The following is a 15,711-nucleotide window of genomic DNA, read 5'->3' as shown; positions in this document are numbered from 1 at the left end:
ACATTTATACATATATACACATACATATGTATGTGTGTATATGTCTATACACATGTGTATGTGTGTATATATGTGTATATATATACATCTATACATACATACACATATAGTCACTTAATTTGTTTGACTCAATTTCCTCATCTGTAAAATAGGGGTAATAACAGCATCTACCTCCCAGGGTTGTTGTGAGGACCAAATGAGATAATAATTGTAAATTATATTATATATATATAATTTATAATTTATATATATATAAATATTATATATTTTACATATACTATGTATTTATTAGACTGTGAGCTCCTTGAAAGCAGTGACTGCTTTTTGCCTCTTTTTGTATCCCCAGCACTTGGTACAGTACCTGGCACATAGTAGGAGCTTAATAAATATTTAGTGATTGATTATATACTTATCTTTGTGTACGTGGTTTCCCCCAATGGAATGTGAGTTCCTTGAGGACAGTCAGTCACTCTCATTGTTTTGGTTTTCTGGAGTTGTTTTGTGTATGTGTGGGGGTGGGGGCTAGGCTGTCACAGGAGACAATGAGTTTCCCCTTCCTCAAAGTTAAAGGATCGTAGATTCCAAGCTGGAAGACTCTAGAGCTTTCCTATTGGAGAAATGAGGAGCTGTCACCCAAGCTCTTGAAGCAACGATCTGTTGTAGGCCAGATGTGAACAAAGCTCCATAGCACCCTAGATTTAAAGCTCAAAGGGACCTTAGAGGCATGCAGCCCACCTGTCCTGTTTTACAGAAGAAGAAAGAGTATTTAATTCAACAAATATTTGTTAAGCACTCCAATCCCTAGCATCTTGCCTGCCACAAACTAGGTAATTTTTAAATGCATGTTGAAGAATGAATGAATGAGTGAACAGCTATGTAACGTGAGGCAAGTCAAATCACCTCCAGGGCTTCAGTTTCACCACCTGTAAAATGAAGACTTTGGTGGGGGCAGTAGATAGAGCCACCAGGCCTGGCTGGAGTCAGGAAGATCTGAATTCAAATCCAGCTTCAGACACTTACTAGCTAGGTGACCCTGGGCAAGTCACTTACTCTCTGTTTGCCTCAATTTCCTCTTCTGTAAAATGGGAATAACAATAGCATCTACTTCCCAGGGTTGTTGTGAGGATCAAATGAGGTAAGAATTGTAAAACACTTAGCACAGTGTCTGACACATAGTAGGTGCTATATAAATATTGATTATTATTATTATCGCCAAGTCTATGATCTTATAATGATGCTATAATTTGCATCTTCTCACCCCCAGTACAGATACAGTCCTCTGCCCAGAGTAAGAGTTTAATGGGTATATATGTGAATGGATGGATAGATGGACGTATGGATGGAAGGATGATGAATAAGGATGGTCTGAGGGCCTCCCCCGCTGTCCCCAGGGTGGATTTAAGAAAACAAAAACAGAAGGAGAGGATTCCAGAAACAGGAGACTGCCTGGTTCCCATGGTTCCCACTGCATCAGTGACTCCATCAGCCAGGGTCAAGGGTTGGGTTACAGGACTTGGAAGCCAGCACGGAAAAAAGTAAAGTTTGCATGAACAATCTGATGGGAATAAACGCAGCCTTCTGGATGCCAAAGGAAATCAGAGGAGAGGGTTTTATTAACCTGCAAGAGTTTATAGGAACCAGCGGTGGTTGATATTAGCAATTCTTTATTTTATTTTATTTTTTTTGATCCAAAGATCTGTGCTTACATCTCTGTACAGAATTCCCAGTGTGGAGACTCCTTCTACCGATGCGGATGCAATCTATGTAAATCTAAAGCTGGCAGGGACCTTGGGGGCCATCTGGTCCAACCCTCTCATTTTACAGAGGAGAAAACTGGCCCAGGGAGGCGGAAGGGTTTTGCCCAAGGTCACCCATGTTTGGGAAGCAGCAGCACCAAGATTTCAAGGTAGTCCTCTGACTCCAAGGCCACCATCTACCGTACCATGTGGTTTATGATTTTCAAGAGTTGTCTGGTCCCACAGCCAGTAGGTACCATAGGCAGGATTTGAACTTTTATCTCCTGCTCTGTCTGCAGGGCCTCTCTAACAATGATTAAATATTATGATTAACAATGAATGAGGTGGATAAATGTTTCAGAGGGGGCAGGTTTCAGCTTACTGGGGGAGGGGGGAATTTCCTAACGGTGAGAGCTATTCCAAAGGGAAAGGGGCCATGTAATCCTAAACCCAACACTCTTTCTACTATAAACCTGTGCTCAAGGGGGGTTTCTTGGGAAAGTTCCCATTGGGCCAGATTTCCCTGAAGGTCCTGTCCAACTCTGGAATTCTGGAATTATGCATCTTATTCTTAATGCACTAGGGTACCTTGCTTTTATATATCCTGGGCCCCTCTGGCAGTCTGGGGAAGCCTATGGACCCCTTCCCAGAACCATGTTTTTACATCATAAAATAAAATACACAGGATTACAAAGGATATCAATTCCATTGGAATTCTGTTAATTAGAAACTGTTAATTAATTAGAAATTTCATTTATTTAGCTGTCTTGGGGAAGGGGGAGGAGAGGGAGAAAAAATTTGGAACTCAAAATCTTATAAAAATGAATGTTGAAAACTTAAAAAGAATTAAATTAAAAATTAAAAAAAGAAAGAAAAAAGTCAGTTATTTAGAAACAAATTCATAGGAACCAGTTTAAGAAACTCTGCTTTAAAGAAATTCCATGCTGGAACCTTTTCCAAGTGAATAATAACCCCTACCTCATGGGTCAATCTGAATTTTTCATTCATTACTATTCCTGAAAGGAAGCACACCCTTATTGACACTTTTATGTGTCAATATCAGCGACATTTCTCCCAGTAGTCTCTGGGAAGTGTGAACAATAAAGACAGTCCTAACCTAACCGTGACCGTCAGAAAGCTAGAGCTGAAAAAGGGCATAGTCCAAGAGGCTTGTTTTACAGATGAGGAAACTGAGGCCCAGGGAGGGAAAAAATAACTTAGTAATAATAGTTGTCTATAATAAAGTTTGCAAATCGATTGAATATTTCAGTTCATCCTCATAATATCCCTGAGAGGTAGGTGCTATTATTATCCCCATTTTACAGATGAGGAAACTGAGGCCTGGATAAATTCAATTAGCTTATTATATTTAATTTGCTCAAAATTGAACGTTTGCAAAGCACTCTGTATATTATATCACTTGTTCCTCACATTAACCCCGTAGAGGTAGGTGGTGTTACTAATCCTATTTTACAGATAGGAAACTGGAGGCTCTTTTGAAGGGAAATGACTTGCTCAGGATGTGAACCCAAGACATAGGATCATAGGTTTAGAGCTGGGAGGGACCTCAGAGGTCATCTACTCTTGGTACAGATGAGGAAACTGAGAGAGAGAAAGATAAAATGAGTTGGCGTTGTGTCTCAGGTGGGATTTGATTCAGGTCTTCCAGAACGCAAGGTGAACGTTTTGTCTGCTAAATCAGTCTGCCTGCCTATGTCACTGAGGGGGGAGGGGTGGGGGAAGGAGAAGGTCAACAGGACTGCAGCCAAGCTGGGGTTGGAACTCTGCGGTTTAGACTCCAAATCTACCCCTTCATTCCCCCCCCCCCACCACGCCCGTTGAGCATGAGAAATACAGAGGATCCCTTTTCTGCTGTGGGTCAGACGGGCTGACTTTCTAAGATCCTTTCAACTCTGAGATCTTGGGATTCTGCAATTATTATTATTAACTAGCATTCCGTTCCTCTTCTAGCCTTGTGTGCCAGCCCCTGGGGGTCCTGGGAAGTAGTTACCGCTTCGCCTCCGGCCCTCCAGGAGATGGGATGAAGGTGGGGATGGGGCGGCTGCCCTCCTCCTGGGAAGGGAGAGCTAATGGTACCTCCAGAATATGCCGCCCTAGGGGCTGTGAGCTAGACCAGCTGTGCCCCTGGGCATGGCCCCAGGCATTCTCCAAATTCTGGGCTTGTTAAGCCCCAGAGTCATTTCTTCCTCTCCTAATCAGTGGAGTGAATGGCACTTATTACTTATTACATTAGGAAATGACCTGGGAGTCCCCCAGGGCCTGACTTTCAGGCCGCGTACCTCACTTAGCATAACACTTTTAATGTGTGTTTCAAATTAATTCACATGCATGTATATTCATTATTTTCCCGAAGTCAGTGTTTGTTTTTTTTTTTAATTAAATCTTCACTTTACTGCGAGGGAAACTGAGGCACGGGCGGCCACACCGCTGAGCCAAGGTTATATAGTACAAGGCCAGGTTACATATTTGAACCCGGAGTTCTGAGAATACCCTTCCATTTCTCCAGTCTGAGCCCGGGTACGTGCTCAGTAGAGATGCCTCCTGATGTGAAAGGCAGGAACGTCTATCTTTTTAGGGAAAGGGGGGCGGGTTTAGCTGGGTTTTCCACCCCTCTCCCCACACAACACCCTATGGATGAGGAAGGGGGAGGGGGGAGGAAAATGGGGGGAGGGAGCTGTCTTGTGACTTATTTGCAGAAAAAATGGTCTTGGGACTTGGGGACAGGGTGGCAGCATTCGCCTGACGACCCAGAGGGTACGAGGAGCAGGAGCTGAGGCAGTCAGCCGTTCCCTCCAACGCCTTATTTAAGGGCTAGGAAATTCTGTTCCGTTCTGCGTTTAGGAAATGGCGAGAAAAAGAAAACGAAATGGTCCCTGCCCTCAAGAAGCTTGCATTCTACTTGTGGAGGGTAGGGGGTGGGGAGGAATGGAGATGAGCACAGAGTTCAGAAAAATAGGAGCGATGGAGGTAAAGGACAGCACCAGAAACCCTTGCAACTGGAGAAGGGGGGAGGGAACGGTTAAAAACTTCCAACTGCACTAAGTCTTTTGGGACAGCCTGTATCAGTGTATATAACTTAGATATAAAGTGAATAAATACAATCCAGCACTTTGCACACCCTATAGAAAGATCAGGTTTTTTTTGGGGGGGGAGAACGAATCTCTGATTTAAAGTCTTGGAAAATTGGAAAAAGGCAGTGAGTTAATGGACTTACTATAAAATGAAGTGGAGGGGGGCAGGGAGACATGATGGTTTTTGAGGTCCCTTCCGGGTCTAGAATTATGATGCTAGTGACCTTAGACAAGTCACCACCTGCTTGAGCCTCATTTTCCTCTTCTCCCTCTCTCCATACATATACACATATATATGTAGTGTGTGTGTGTTCCTGTGTAGTAGTAACTAAATTAAGAGTGGGTTGGGACCCGAGCCAACCAGAGCCTGGGTTGAATTTCCAGTCTCAGCTTGAACCTCTTCCTCTTTCTCCAGCCTGAAAGCTTTGATGGGGCAATAGAAGGTCAGCTCCTCGAGGGCATCTCCTGTTCTGTTGTTTTGGGGGGCGGGGATGTTGCTTTGGGAGGGTTTATTTTTTGTATCCCCAGTGCCTGGCACTGTGGTGCTTAGTAAATGCTGATTGAATGGTGCCTTGGGGGGTTCTTGGGGTAGTGGGTAAGGGTCTTGGATGAGGGATGTTGGAGATGGGGGATGGGTTTTTCCTGCTCGCCCCTGAGCAGTTCAAGGAGAGAACTCCCTTCATTACTAATGACCTCTCACTCTTTTTCCCCCCCTCAGTCTCTTCAGACCAAATCGAACAGCTTCATCGAAGATTCAAGCAGCTGAGTGGGAACCAGCCGACCATCCGGTAGGATGCTTAGACAGTGCCTTCCACAGAGCCATTAAGAAGTGCCTGGTTAGATTGGGGCATGGGGACAGGGAAGGCCTCCCTCTCTTTCTGAATGACCCAATAATAGAGCATGAGGTCTTCACCATTTTTGTTTACTGCCATCCGTCAAAGTCAAATGGATGCCTTCTAAGAATCATGCACAAAAGAAAGTACATAGGATTACAGAGGGAACCAATTATATTGAAAGAGTTATCAAAGTATTTTTTTCAAAAAGAAGTTCACAACTCTAGGTTAAGAAGCCCAGGTCAACTTAAGGACCCCAAGGCAACTTAAAAGCCAACTTAAAAGGGGAGGGAAGGAGCCTATAGGTATTGTAAGTATATAGTGAAGGGAGAAGGAGGGAGGAGGTCACTCTCCTGCTGTCTTTGGACCAAAGGAGCTAGGATCAGAGATTTTTGAGCTGGAGGGGGCTTTAGGGGTCATCCATTCCAACCCCCTTGTTTTGCAGGTAAGGAAATTGAAACCCAAAAGGGATCATAGATTTGAAACCCAGAGGTCATCCAGCCCAACCCCCTGATTTTATAGGGGAAAGAGCTCAAGTGATTTGCCCAAGACCACATGGGTGGTCGGGCATAGGCAGGATTTGAAACCAGACCCTCTGACTCCCCGATTCAGCATCTGCTCCCCTGTCTCACGCTGCCTCCTTGGGTCTGTAAGATACAGGCTCTGCCGGGCTACTGAGTCAGTGCTCTGGGAAAATGAAGTGATTGCCTTCCAAGGAATCTCCTTAGAAACAAGACAGGGAGCTTTTTCATCTGGAGAAGAAAGGACCAGGGAGCTTGTTGGAAGTTACAGGAAGACAGATTTCAACTCGGTAGAGGGAGAAACATCCCAGGTGTTATAGCTTTTCAATAAAGAAATGTGCCCTTGAGAGAGAGCGAGCTCCTGTCACTGAAGAACTCAAATTGAACCCAACAGTGTTTCTTAAGCATCTACCACGTGCAAGGCATTGGAATACAAAGACAAAAGCAAAAACAATCCCAGCCCTCAAGAAATTGACATTCTGCTGGGGCGGGAGGGGTAAGGGAGGGGAAGCACAGCCTGTATCGCTGATTAATATACATTGATCGGCTCTATTACCTCCAGGATCAAATAAAAAATCCCTGGTTTTTTAAAGCCACTGGGCTTGGAATCAGGAAGACTCGTCTTCCTGAGTTCAAATCCAGCCTCAGGCATTTACTAGCTGTGTGACCCTGGGCAAGTCACTTCCCCCTGTTTGCCTCAGTTTCCTCATCTGTAAAATGAGCTGGAGAAGGAAATGGCAAACCGCTCCAGTTTCTCTGCCGAGAAAACCCCAAATGCAGCATGAAGAGTGGGACATGATGGAATAGCAACAGTAGCTTGTCACCTTCCTACCTTTCCCATCTTCTTACCCCTTATTTCCCTCTACGTACTCTGAGATCCAGTGACACTGGTCTCCTGGATGTTCGTCACAAACAACACTTCATTTCCGGACTCCAGGCATTTGTACTAGCTGTCCCTAGGTGCCTGAAGTTCTCTCCCCTTTTTATCTCTGCCTCCTTGACTCCCCTGGTTTCCTTCAAGTCTCACTTAGAATTCAACAAGAAACCTTTCCTAGTTCTCCTTAATCTTAAAGGGTTCTCTCTGAGAAAGGGATTCTCCTTTCTCTGCCCCAAATTTCTCCTGTCTGTCTTGTTTGTACATAGTTGTTTGCACGTTGTCTCTCCTATTAGACTGTGAGCTCCTTGAGGGCAGGGACTGTCTTTTACTTTTCTTTGTACTCCAGTGCCTGGTACATAGTAGGCATTTAATAAATGCTAGTTGACTGATACAGATAGGATTCTACAGCATCAATCAAGGAAGAAGAAGGGAGTGTTAGGGATTCCTGGGTTCAAGAAAGGCTTCATGTAGTAGGAAGTGAGCCATGAACTGAGCCTTGAAGGAAGCAAGGATTCCAAGAGATGGAAGGGAGAAGGGGGTGACATATCAGCAGATGCAGGGATGAGTGGACCAGTTTGTGATGTAGAGAGTGCAGCAAAGGGAGCTTGGATCTACAGCCTGGGGGGACAGGTTTTGATAAAAAGAAAGACAGTCCCTACCCTGAAGGAGCTTACAATCTAATGGGGGGAGGGGGAAGACAACACACAAAAGGAGGTATGAAATGGGGGGCAGGGAACAGGACACCAGGGATACCCATGATGGGGGCATCTTCTTCCATGGAGTCAAAATTAGGCAGGACAGCAGATGCATAGTGGAATGAGGTAAGAGTCCAGTTTCTGCCCGCTATAAAGGAAGGCACTGGGAGGAGTTTGGTACTCAGCTCTCCAGCTCTCCAGTCAGAGGAGAGAAGAGGTTGAGGGAGGTGGTATCAACTGAGACTGGAGTTAGCAGTATGGAGGTGAGATTAGACAAGATGAGTTTAACCTGGGAGGGGCATCTTTTCCCTGGAATTGAAATCAGGGAGAGCAGCAGATACAAAGGGGAATGAAAACCCCAGAGAGCAGACCCCAGATACAATGGAAAAAGTGTCTATGAGGACAATTTTGGAGTGATATCAGGGGAAACTTCCTGATAATAAATGGAATGGGTGACCTTGGGAGGCAGAAGTAGTTCTCTCTCCCTGGAGACTTTTGAGGGTGATCACTTTTGGTGAACACTACATCAGTAGTGTTCTGGTTCAGTTACTAGTTAGATTCCATGCCTTTAGACCCCCGCCCCCTCTGAGGTGATGAGATTCCAGGAAAGACTTGAATCTCTTGCCTAACTCTAGAATGGTGGCACAGATTTTGCCTTTATATACTTGGAGTTCTATTACCATCCTAATATATCCCCACCCCACCCCCACCTTCAGTGGCTCAGCCGAGCCTAAGGGAATCCTAGCTCCTGAGCCTCCTTACCCACCAGAAGACAAAGGAAAGGGAGCTGAGGGCTCCTGTTTCCCTGCCCCTTTCTCCTCCCCACCAGCAAGTTCTGACACCAAGAATTTGACCATCCTTCTGCTGTCTGCTCTCCCAGGGGGCCCAGCCCTGCAGGACCTGGGTGCCTGGCTCATTATATAAACAACCTGACAGGAAGAGCTCCTGGTGGCTAGCTAGGGAGCCCATAGCACCCTGCTTTGCATAATCTGTCACTCTCCATGTTTTTCAAGGCTGTAGAGAACAATCATCCCCCAAGCTGTCACCCCAGGGATGACAGGACAGAGCTATAGGCAACAGAAGAAAGAGGAGACAGAATCCTTCTGGGACTTAACCCCCTCCTTCTCTCCTTCTCTTCCTTCGTGGAATGCCTGCAGAACAGAAAGTATTATCAGGAGGCATGAGCTTTATTTCTATACCCATAGGTCTTCCCTGTCCTTCATCCTACCCCACCCACCCCCATCTGCAAGCATTTATTTTTAAGCACCTATAGGGGGGCATCTTTCTATCTTGAGTACTTAGCCCAGTTCCTGGTACATAGTAAATGCTTAATAAATCCATGTTGACTGACCTTTGATGTACTGTGATGGGTCATGGGGTTAAGGAGACCAAAGTTAGGCAGCATCTGCCCTCAAGGAATTATCTCTACTCAGGGAAAGGACCAGTACTTAAATATACAGAATTTTTACAAAATAAATTCCCAGGAATGCTAATAAGAGCTAGCAATGCTATAACAATTTAAGGTTTGCTAAGCACTTTACTAATATTATCTCATTTGATCCTCGAAGCAACTCTAGGAGGGAGGGGCTGTTACTATCCCCATTTTACAGATGAAGAAACAGGCAGACAGATAAAGTGACTTGCTTGGGGTCAGCTGTTAAGTGTCTGAGTCCTGATTTGAACTCAGGTCTCACTGACACCAGGTCCAGCACTCTGTCACCTTGATGCCCAGAGAATGAATTGAGAGAAGTGCCTTGATTATAGGGACATTTCAATTGAGTCTTTGTACACATGCCAGGCCTTGAACATAGTAGGTGCTTAATAAATGCTTGTTGAATTGAATTAAACCAAGTATCCTCCAGTAATCAGGTGCTCTCCCCACAAGAAAACAAGCCCAGCCCTCTATAAAATAGTAGATGAAGGTGTGGAATGGAAGTGTGTTGGGGGGGAAGGGTAGAAGAGGGGAAGGGGAAGGAGAGAAGGTGGATACAAAGTAAATTACTTGGCAACTGCCCTCAAGGAGCTTACAATCTAATTTGAAAGAGCATTGACACAAGAAACAAACGTTTTTTAGCATTAAACAGTTTTTGCTGTATACAAGTTGTTGCAAAATGACTTTTGGTTCATGGTTTCCCCGCTGTGAGTGCTGACTGACCATAGACGTCCAGTGTAATTCTTGAGCATGCTTTCTGTGGCTTTCCCACTGAGGGCCCATGCCAATGAGTCAGTAAGAGTTTATTAAGTGCCTACTATGTGCCAGGCGCTATACTTAGAAACACAAGAGACAGTCCTTGCTCCCAGGGAGGTCACAGTCTGATGGGCAAGACCACATGATGTCAACTCTGTCCTTACAGCCGTGGACTGGATGCCTGCCTTCCTCTGGTCCTCGTGGTCTCACGAGGGATGCCGGCAGAGCTGACAGCTGGTCCCTGGGCTAGACCCCTTCATCCTTAGTGGGTAACTGTTCTGTTTCCTCTGCCTGTCAAATGACCAAGGGATACAGAAACCCTTATCAATGAATCAGAGCCTCAGAGATATTAGCAAAAAGAAAATTCCATTTATTGGCTTTCTCGAGAAAGGGCTCCCCCCAGAGCACCAAAAAAAATGGTGCCGACCGAGGAGAGCAGAGGTGTGTTCAGATCAACAAGTTATATAGGTCCTAGCTCAATCCCCTTTCCCAGCCCCCTCCTCAGGGCTCATTAATGCAAGCTCTGAGGGTACAATCTATTAGCGGCAATCTACCCCAGCAACGAAGAGCAAGGACACTTTTTACAACTTGCCTGGAGACAGGAGGTTTTCTTTTTCTTTTTAGAGTAAATAGTTTTAGACAGGGAGGAGGAGGTCTGATAAAGTTGAAAAGCATGTTTCTTTACAAGATCAACCAGCTGCAAGTGTTTCAACAGAACAAGAAGCGATTAACTCCCTGAGGAGGCTTCATTGCTGAAAGATTCTCAGAGATCACCTCTCACAACCAGACAAGAATGAGAAGTAAGGAGTAGGTTGTGCAGAATGAGCAGCCTCAGGGATGGGTCAGGAGGCCCGGGTTCTCAGTGCCATCCCAGCTCTGCTGCCAGGAAGCTGGGTGAGCTTGGTCAAGTGCCTTCCCTTCTCTTTATCTTCATCTAGAAAAAGAAGGCATGGGACTGGCTAACCTTCAAGGCCCCTGCCAGCTCTGACATCCCCTGTTCTAGGGCCCCTCCCAGCTCGGACATTCCCTGTTCTAAGGCCCCTCCCAGCTTTAATCTTCTATAATAATACTAACTCCCAATATTATAATACTTCAAGCTTCACACAAAGCACTTTGTTCACCACAACTGTGTCAGATAGGCATTAAAAGTATTTTTATACTCATTTTATGGATGGGGAAACTGAGGCACAGAGAGGCTAAGGGACAAGTACCTGCTCACACAGCTATAGCAGAGGTGGTCTTCAAACCCAGGTCTCTCCTAGCCTAAGGCTGGAAAGTCCTACAGAGATTCCAGAAAGGAGAAAGATTCTTATTGGGGCTAGAATGAGTAGTCCAGGAAGTCTTCACAGAGGAGGCAAGATTTGTGCCAGGCCTTGACAAAGCTAGGCAGAGACAAATAATTTAGCAGCTCTGCTCCCACTAGAAGATGGGGCCCAGGAATCCAGTTGTACAAACAGGGAAGTGGTTTCCCTTTGGTGCTCTCCTCTTGGCGTGGGGTGGTGGGAAGTGAGTGGTAAGGACAACCATCCCAGTGCCCTGAAGAAGGGAGACCATAACTGTTTAAGGGAAGCCTGTGCTCTTGTTTATCTCAGGGGGATCTGATCATTCCTGGACAATGGGACCTTTGGGTTTTGGCCTTTCTCCACCTCCTCTTCTCATCCCTCCATAATAAGGGTGGGCCCAGAGGTCAGTGTGAAGTATTTAAAGCATCCCCTTCTCCCCTCCTCCCATTCCAAACTTTGATCCCCTGGGGTACCAGGATCAGTGGGAAGCCCCTTGGGTTCAGAAATAAGGATCTGATCTCAAGAGTGGTGAATGCCATTTACCCTGAGCCATATAAAAGCACAGACTGGTAAGACCAGACAAACAGTTCAAGTTTCTGCCTGTTCCTCTCTCCTCAGCAACCCCTGCCCTCCCTCCCCAGGAAGCAGAGAACAAATCTGTAGTGAAACCTGGACAGAGGTCAATGATGTCCCAAGTTAAGTCATCTCAAAGAAGCAGAGAAGTAGAAAGAGTGCTGGATTTGTAGTTAAAGGACCTGAGTTCAAAACCTACCTCTGTCACTTACTTGTGCGAGCTTGGGCCAGTCATTTAACCTCTCTGGGCCTCAGTTTCCTCATCTGTAAAGTGAGGGGTTAGACTAGATGACTTTCAAAGACCTTTCTAGCTCTCAATTTCTGTTCCTCTAGAATAAGATGGGCTGGTCATGTGATGAAAGTGATTGGCCCCAGAGCCCAAAACTGGGAGCAATGGGTAGAATGGGAAAAATGGATATTGAACTTTATCTTTAAAAAAGTTTCCTAACAATGAAAGCTGTTCCAAAGTGGAGTGGGCAGTGGGAAGGAGCGGGTTCCCTCTCATCAGAGGCCTTCAAGCAAAGACTGGATGACTGCTTTGGGGGGGGGGTGATGTAGTAGCAAGTTCCTTTTCAGGTATTGGTTGGACAAGAGCACTAGCACTGAAGTCAGAGGACCAGGGTTCAAATCCCCCACCAGATACTTAGTACCTGGGATTTAAGAAGCAGTATATGATGAAAGAGAAGGAAAACTGATAAATATCCCATATGCTCCACTGATTCCTCAAAATGTCAAGAAAAAAACAAAGAAAGCTCCCAGCATGGTCACCTCTAGGGGTGAATTGATGGAAGGACATGAGTTTGAGGCACACAGTAGGGATGGGGTTATCACCTGTACCATTGTGGAACTATGGAATCCATAAGAACCCAGACCCACTGGACCACGTTATACTACCTTGGAATGGCAGGCACGGGGTAGAAGTAAGTAGGAGCTGAGATGGAGGGGAAAGGGACTTGGAAGAAAGGAAGGAGGGGCTGGGAAACTCAGTACAGTTTGGTATTCTAAGAAATATGTGCCAAGTGTATGCAAAATAGCATCTGTTGGAGTTGGTGGGGGAGGCTTTGAAAGTCAATAACTCAAGCGTTTTTTTGTCACAGAACAAGAAGAACCCAGCTCACATGGATGGCCACCAGACAAAGCAGCTGGGCTTTCAATCACAGCTCCCTATAGACAGACGTGTTCCCAGGGTTCATTTTCCCCTTAAAACTTCCAGAGCCAAGATGTGGGATCTCTTGGGTTCTACTTCCCTTCATTCAGTCTGGGAGCATGGTACAGCCTCTCTAGGTCAGCCCCGTGGTCTGTGGTCCATCTAGCCCTGAAGACAAAGAATCATAGATTTACAGCTAGAAGGAGGACCTAAGAGGGCTTTGAGTCCAAGCCCCCCATTTTCCAAAGGAGGAAACAAGGCAGGGAAGTGAACTAGTAAGGGTTGGAGGCAGGATTTGAACTGACATCTTCCTGACTTCGAGTCCACTACTCTCTCCACTATGTCAGGAGTCCTCAGTTGAGTCTCTGACGAGAAGCTTATTGTCCTCTTTGATAGGCACCTCCCAAGGTTAGGAATAATCACCAGTTCAGAGCTGAAAAAGACCTTAGAAGTCACCAAGTCCACCGCATCCTTCAGATGAGGAAACTGAGGCTCTGAGAGGGTTATAATTTGTCCAAGGTCACACAGAAAGTAAGTAGCAAAAGCAGGATTTGAAACAAAGACGCATGGTTTCAAATATTTCAGTATTTCAGGGTTCTAAATCACCCCTGTTTTCCCTAATCAGTTATCACGGATCAATCACCCATGAATTTATCTAAACCCTTCTTGTGAATTATCCACAAAATTTCTTCTTTTTAATCTATAGCACCTCTTCTGTGACAGACAGTAGTGCATAGATACCTGGCCTCTGAGTTTAAAAGACCTGGGTTCAAATTCTGCCTCTAACTCATACCAGCTGTGTGACCCTGGACAAGTCACTTAACCTTCTAGTGCCCATGGGAACTCTAAAGACTGTAAGGTGCAGAATAGATGCTGCTCTGCATTGGTAGAGGGAGTCTCCTCACCTGGAGTTCTCTACACTGACAAAATCATACTCCTTGCCCCACCCCATCCCCCAAAGTAGCTCTTCAGGGAAAAAGTCATCTACCCACTGCACAAAGCCTATTTACTTTTTGGTCATGGCCAGCCCCACAAAACATTTGTTGTTGTCATTCAGTCGTTTCAGTCATGTCTGACTCTTCATGACCCCATTTGGGGTTTTCTTGGTAGAGAAACTGGAGCAGTTTGCCATTTCCTTCTCTAGCTCATTTGACAGATGAGGAAACTGAGGCAAACAGGGTGAAGTGACTTGCCCAGGGGCACACAGCTAGTACGAGTCTGAGGGTGGGTTTGAACTCAGGGAGGTGAGTCTTCCTGGCTACAGGCCTGACACTCTATCCACTGGGCCACATAGCTGCCCCCTACCGAAGTATAGCAAGCCTTTAAGGAAGGAAGGAAATAAGTATTTAAGTACCTACTATGTGCTAGGCACTACATGTAGTGCTTTACAAATATCTCATTTGATCCTCACAACAACTCTGGGAATTAGCTGCTATTATTATACCCATTTTACAGATGTGGAAACTGGGACAGAGGTTAAGTGATTTGCTCAGGGTCACACAGCTGGTAAGTGCTTGAGGCTGGATTTGAACTCAGGGCTTCCTGATTCCAGGTCTAGGGATCTGTCTTCTAGAACACAAAAAGGAGATAATGAGACTTGCACTTTCCCTACCTCATAGGTTTCTTGTGAAGAAAGTGCCCTCAGAACCTTGAAACCTGATAGAAATGCAGGGCAGGGGTATCATTACTGTGACTAGAGATCTGTAAGCAAAGGCTGAATGAGCACTGTTGGGGTTGGTTGTAGAGGAAATTAATTCTTGTTCAAGGTAGAGACTGGACTAGGCAGCCTGTGAGGGCCCTTCCAGGTGTCTGTGCTCCTACGGGTACCCAGGCAAGAGAGTCCAGTGTTTGAACGTCTCTAGAGTGTGTTGAACTGACTTGAATTTGGATGCACTGAGCTACTGTCTCTCCTCCACCTTGCCTGGACCACATCATCTGGAAACCAGGAAACCAGGAAACACATTTTAGGAAGACCCTTGATGAGCTGAGGAACAACCAGCATGGGGAAGGGTCTGTAGTTCATATCATCTAAGGAGGGTTTGAAGGAACTAGGGAAGCTTAATCTGGAAAACAGAGGACTGAATGAGATGTGACAACTGTCCTCAGCTATTTGAAGGTCTGTCCTGTCAAGGAAGGACTAGATTTATTATGCTTGGCCCCTGGGGGCTGAATCAGGAACAATTAAGGGATACTGGACAAGGTGGAGGGGAGAAGTTGGCAGAGAGACGAAATTTGGCTGTATGAAAGGAAATTACCCTAACAGTCATCATTACCCAAAAGTAGATGGTGGACCTTCCTCCATTAGACTGTAAGCGAGCTGAGGGTCGAGACTATTTTCGCTTTTCTTTGCATCCTTAGTGCTTAGGATAGTGCCTGGCACTATTTATTAAGTAGGCACTTAATAAATGCTTATTGTCTTAACTTGACTTCTCACCAGAGTTCTCCAATCAGAGACTTTCTCCAGTTCTGGAAGCATGAACCATGAATAACTCAACCCTGACATGTTTTGATTGGTTTTCTCTCTTTTGGCTCCCTTGTGGACCAAAGTGCTCCTCTCTAACCATCTGTCTCTCCCTTTAGAATGAAAGCTCCTTGAGGGCGGGGACTGTCTGATTTCATATTTGTATCCTCAGTGTTTAGCATGATGGTGAGGTGGATAATAAAGCACCAAGCCTAGAGTCAGGAAGATCTGAATTCAAATCCAGCCTCAGACACTTACTAGCTGTGTGACCCTGGGCATGTCACTTAACCCTGTTGGCCTCAGTT

General features: G+C 45.5%; 1 protein-coding gene across 2 annotated transcripts in view; it reads left to right on the top strand.

The window, feature by feature from the left end:
- Positions 1–15,711, top strand: part of TESC (tescalcin) — a 60,066-nt gene that overhangs the window by 22,789 nt on the left and 21,566 nt on the right. For both annotated transcript variants that reach the window (XM_027864754.1, XM_027864747.1), the window contains exon 2: positions 5,547–5,616. In XM_027864754.1, coding sequence (XP_027720555.1) covers positions 5,547–5,616 — 70 coding nt within the window. The remainder of the gene's footprint in view (positions 1–5,546; positions 5,617–15,711) is intronic.

The sequence above is a fragment of the Vombatus ursinus genome, unplaced genomic scaffold (genome assembly GCF_900497805.2).
Source record: "Vombatus ursinus unplaced genomic scaffold, bare-nosed wombat genome assembly UNPS02001287.1, whole genome shotgun sequence".
Lineage (NCBI taxonomy): Eukaryota > Metazoa > Chordata > Mammalia > Diprotodontia > Vombatidae > Vombatus > Vombatus ursinus.
The sequence above is the reverse complement of the archived record's forward strand: the minus strand, read 5'-3'. Positions and strand labels throughout refer to the sequence as shown.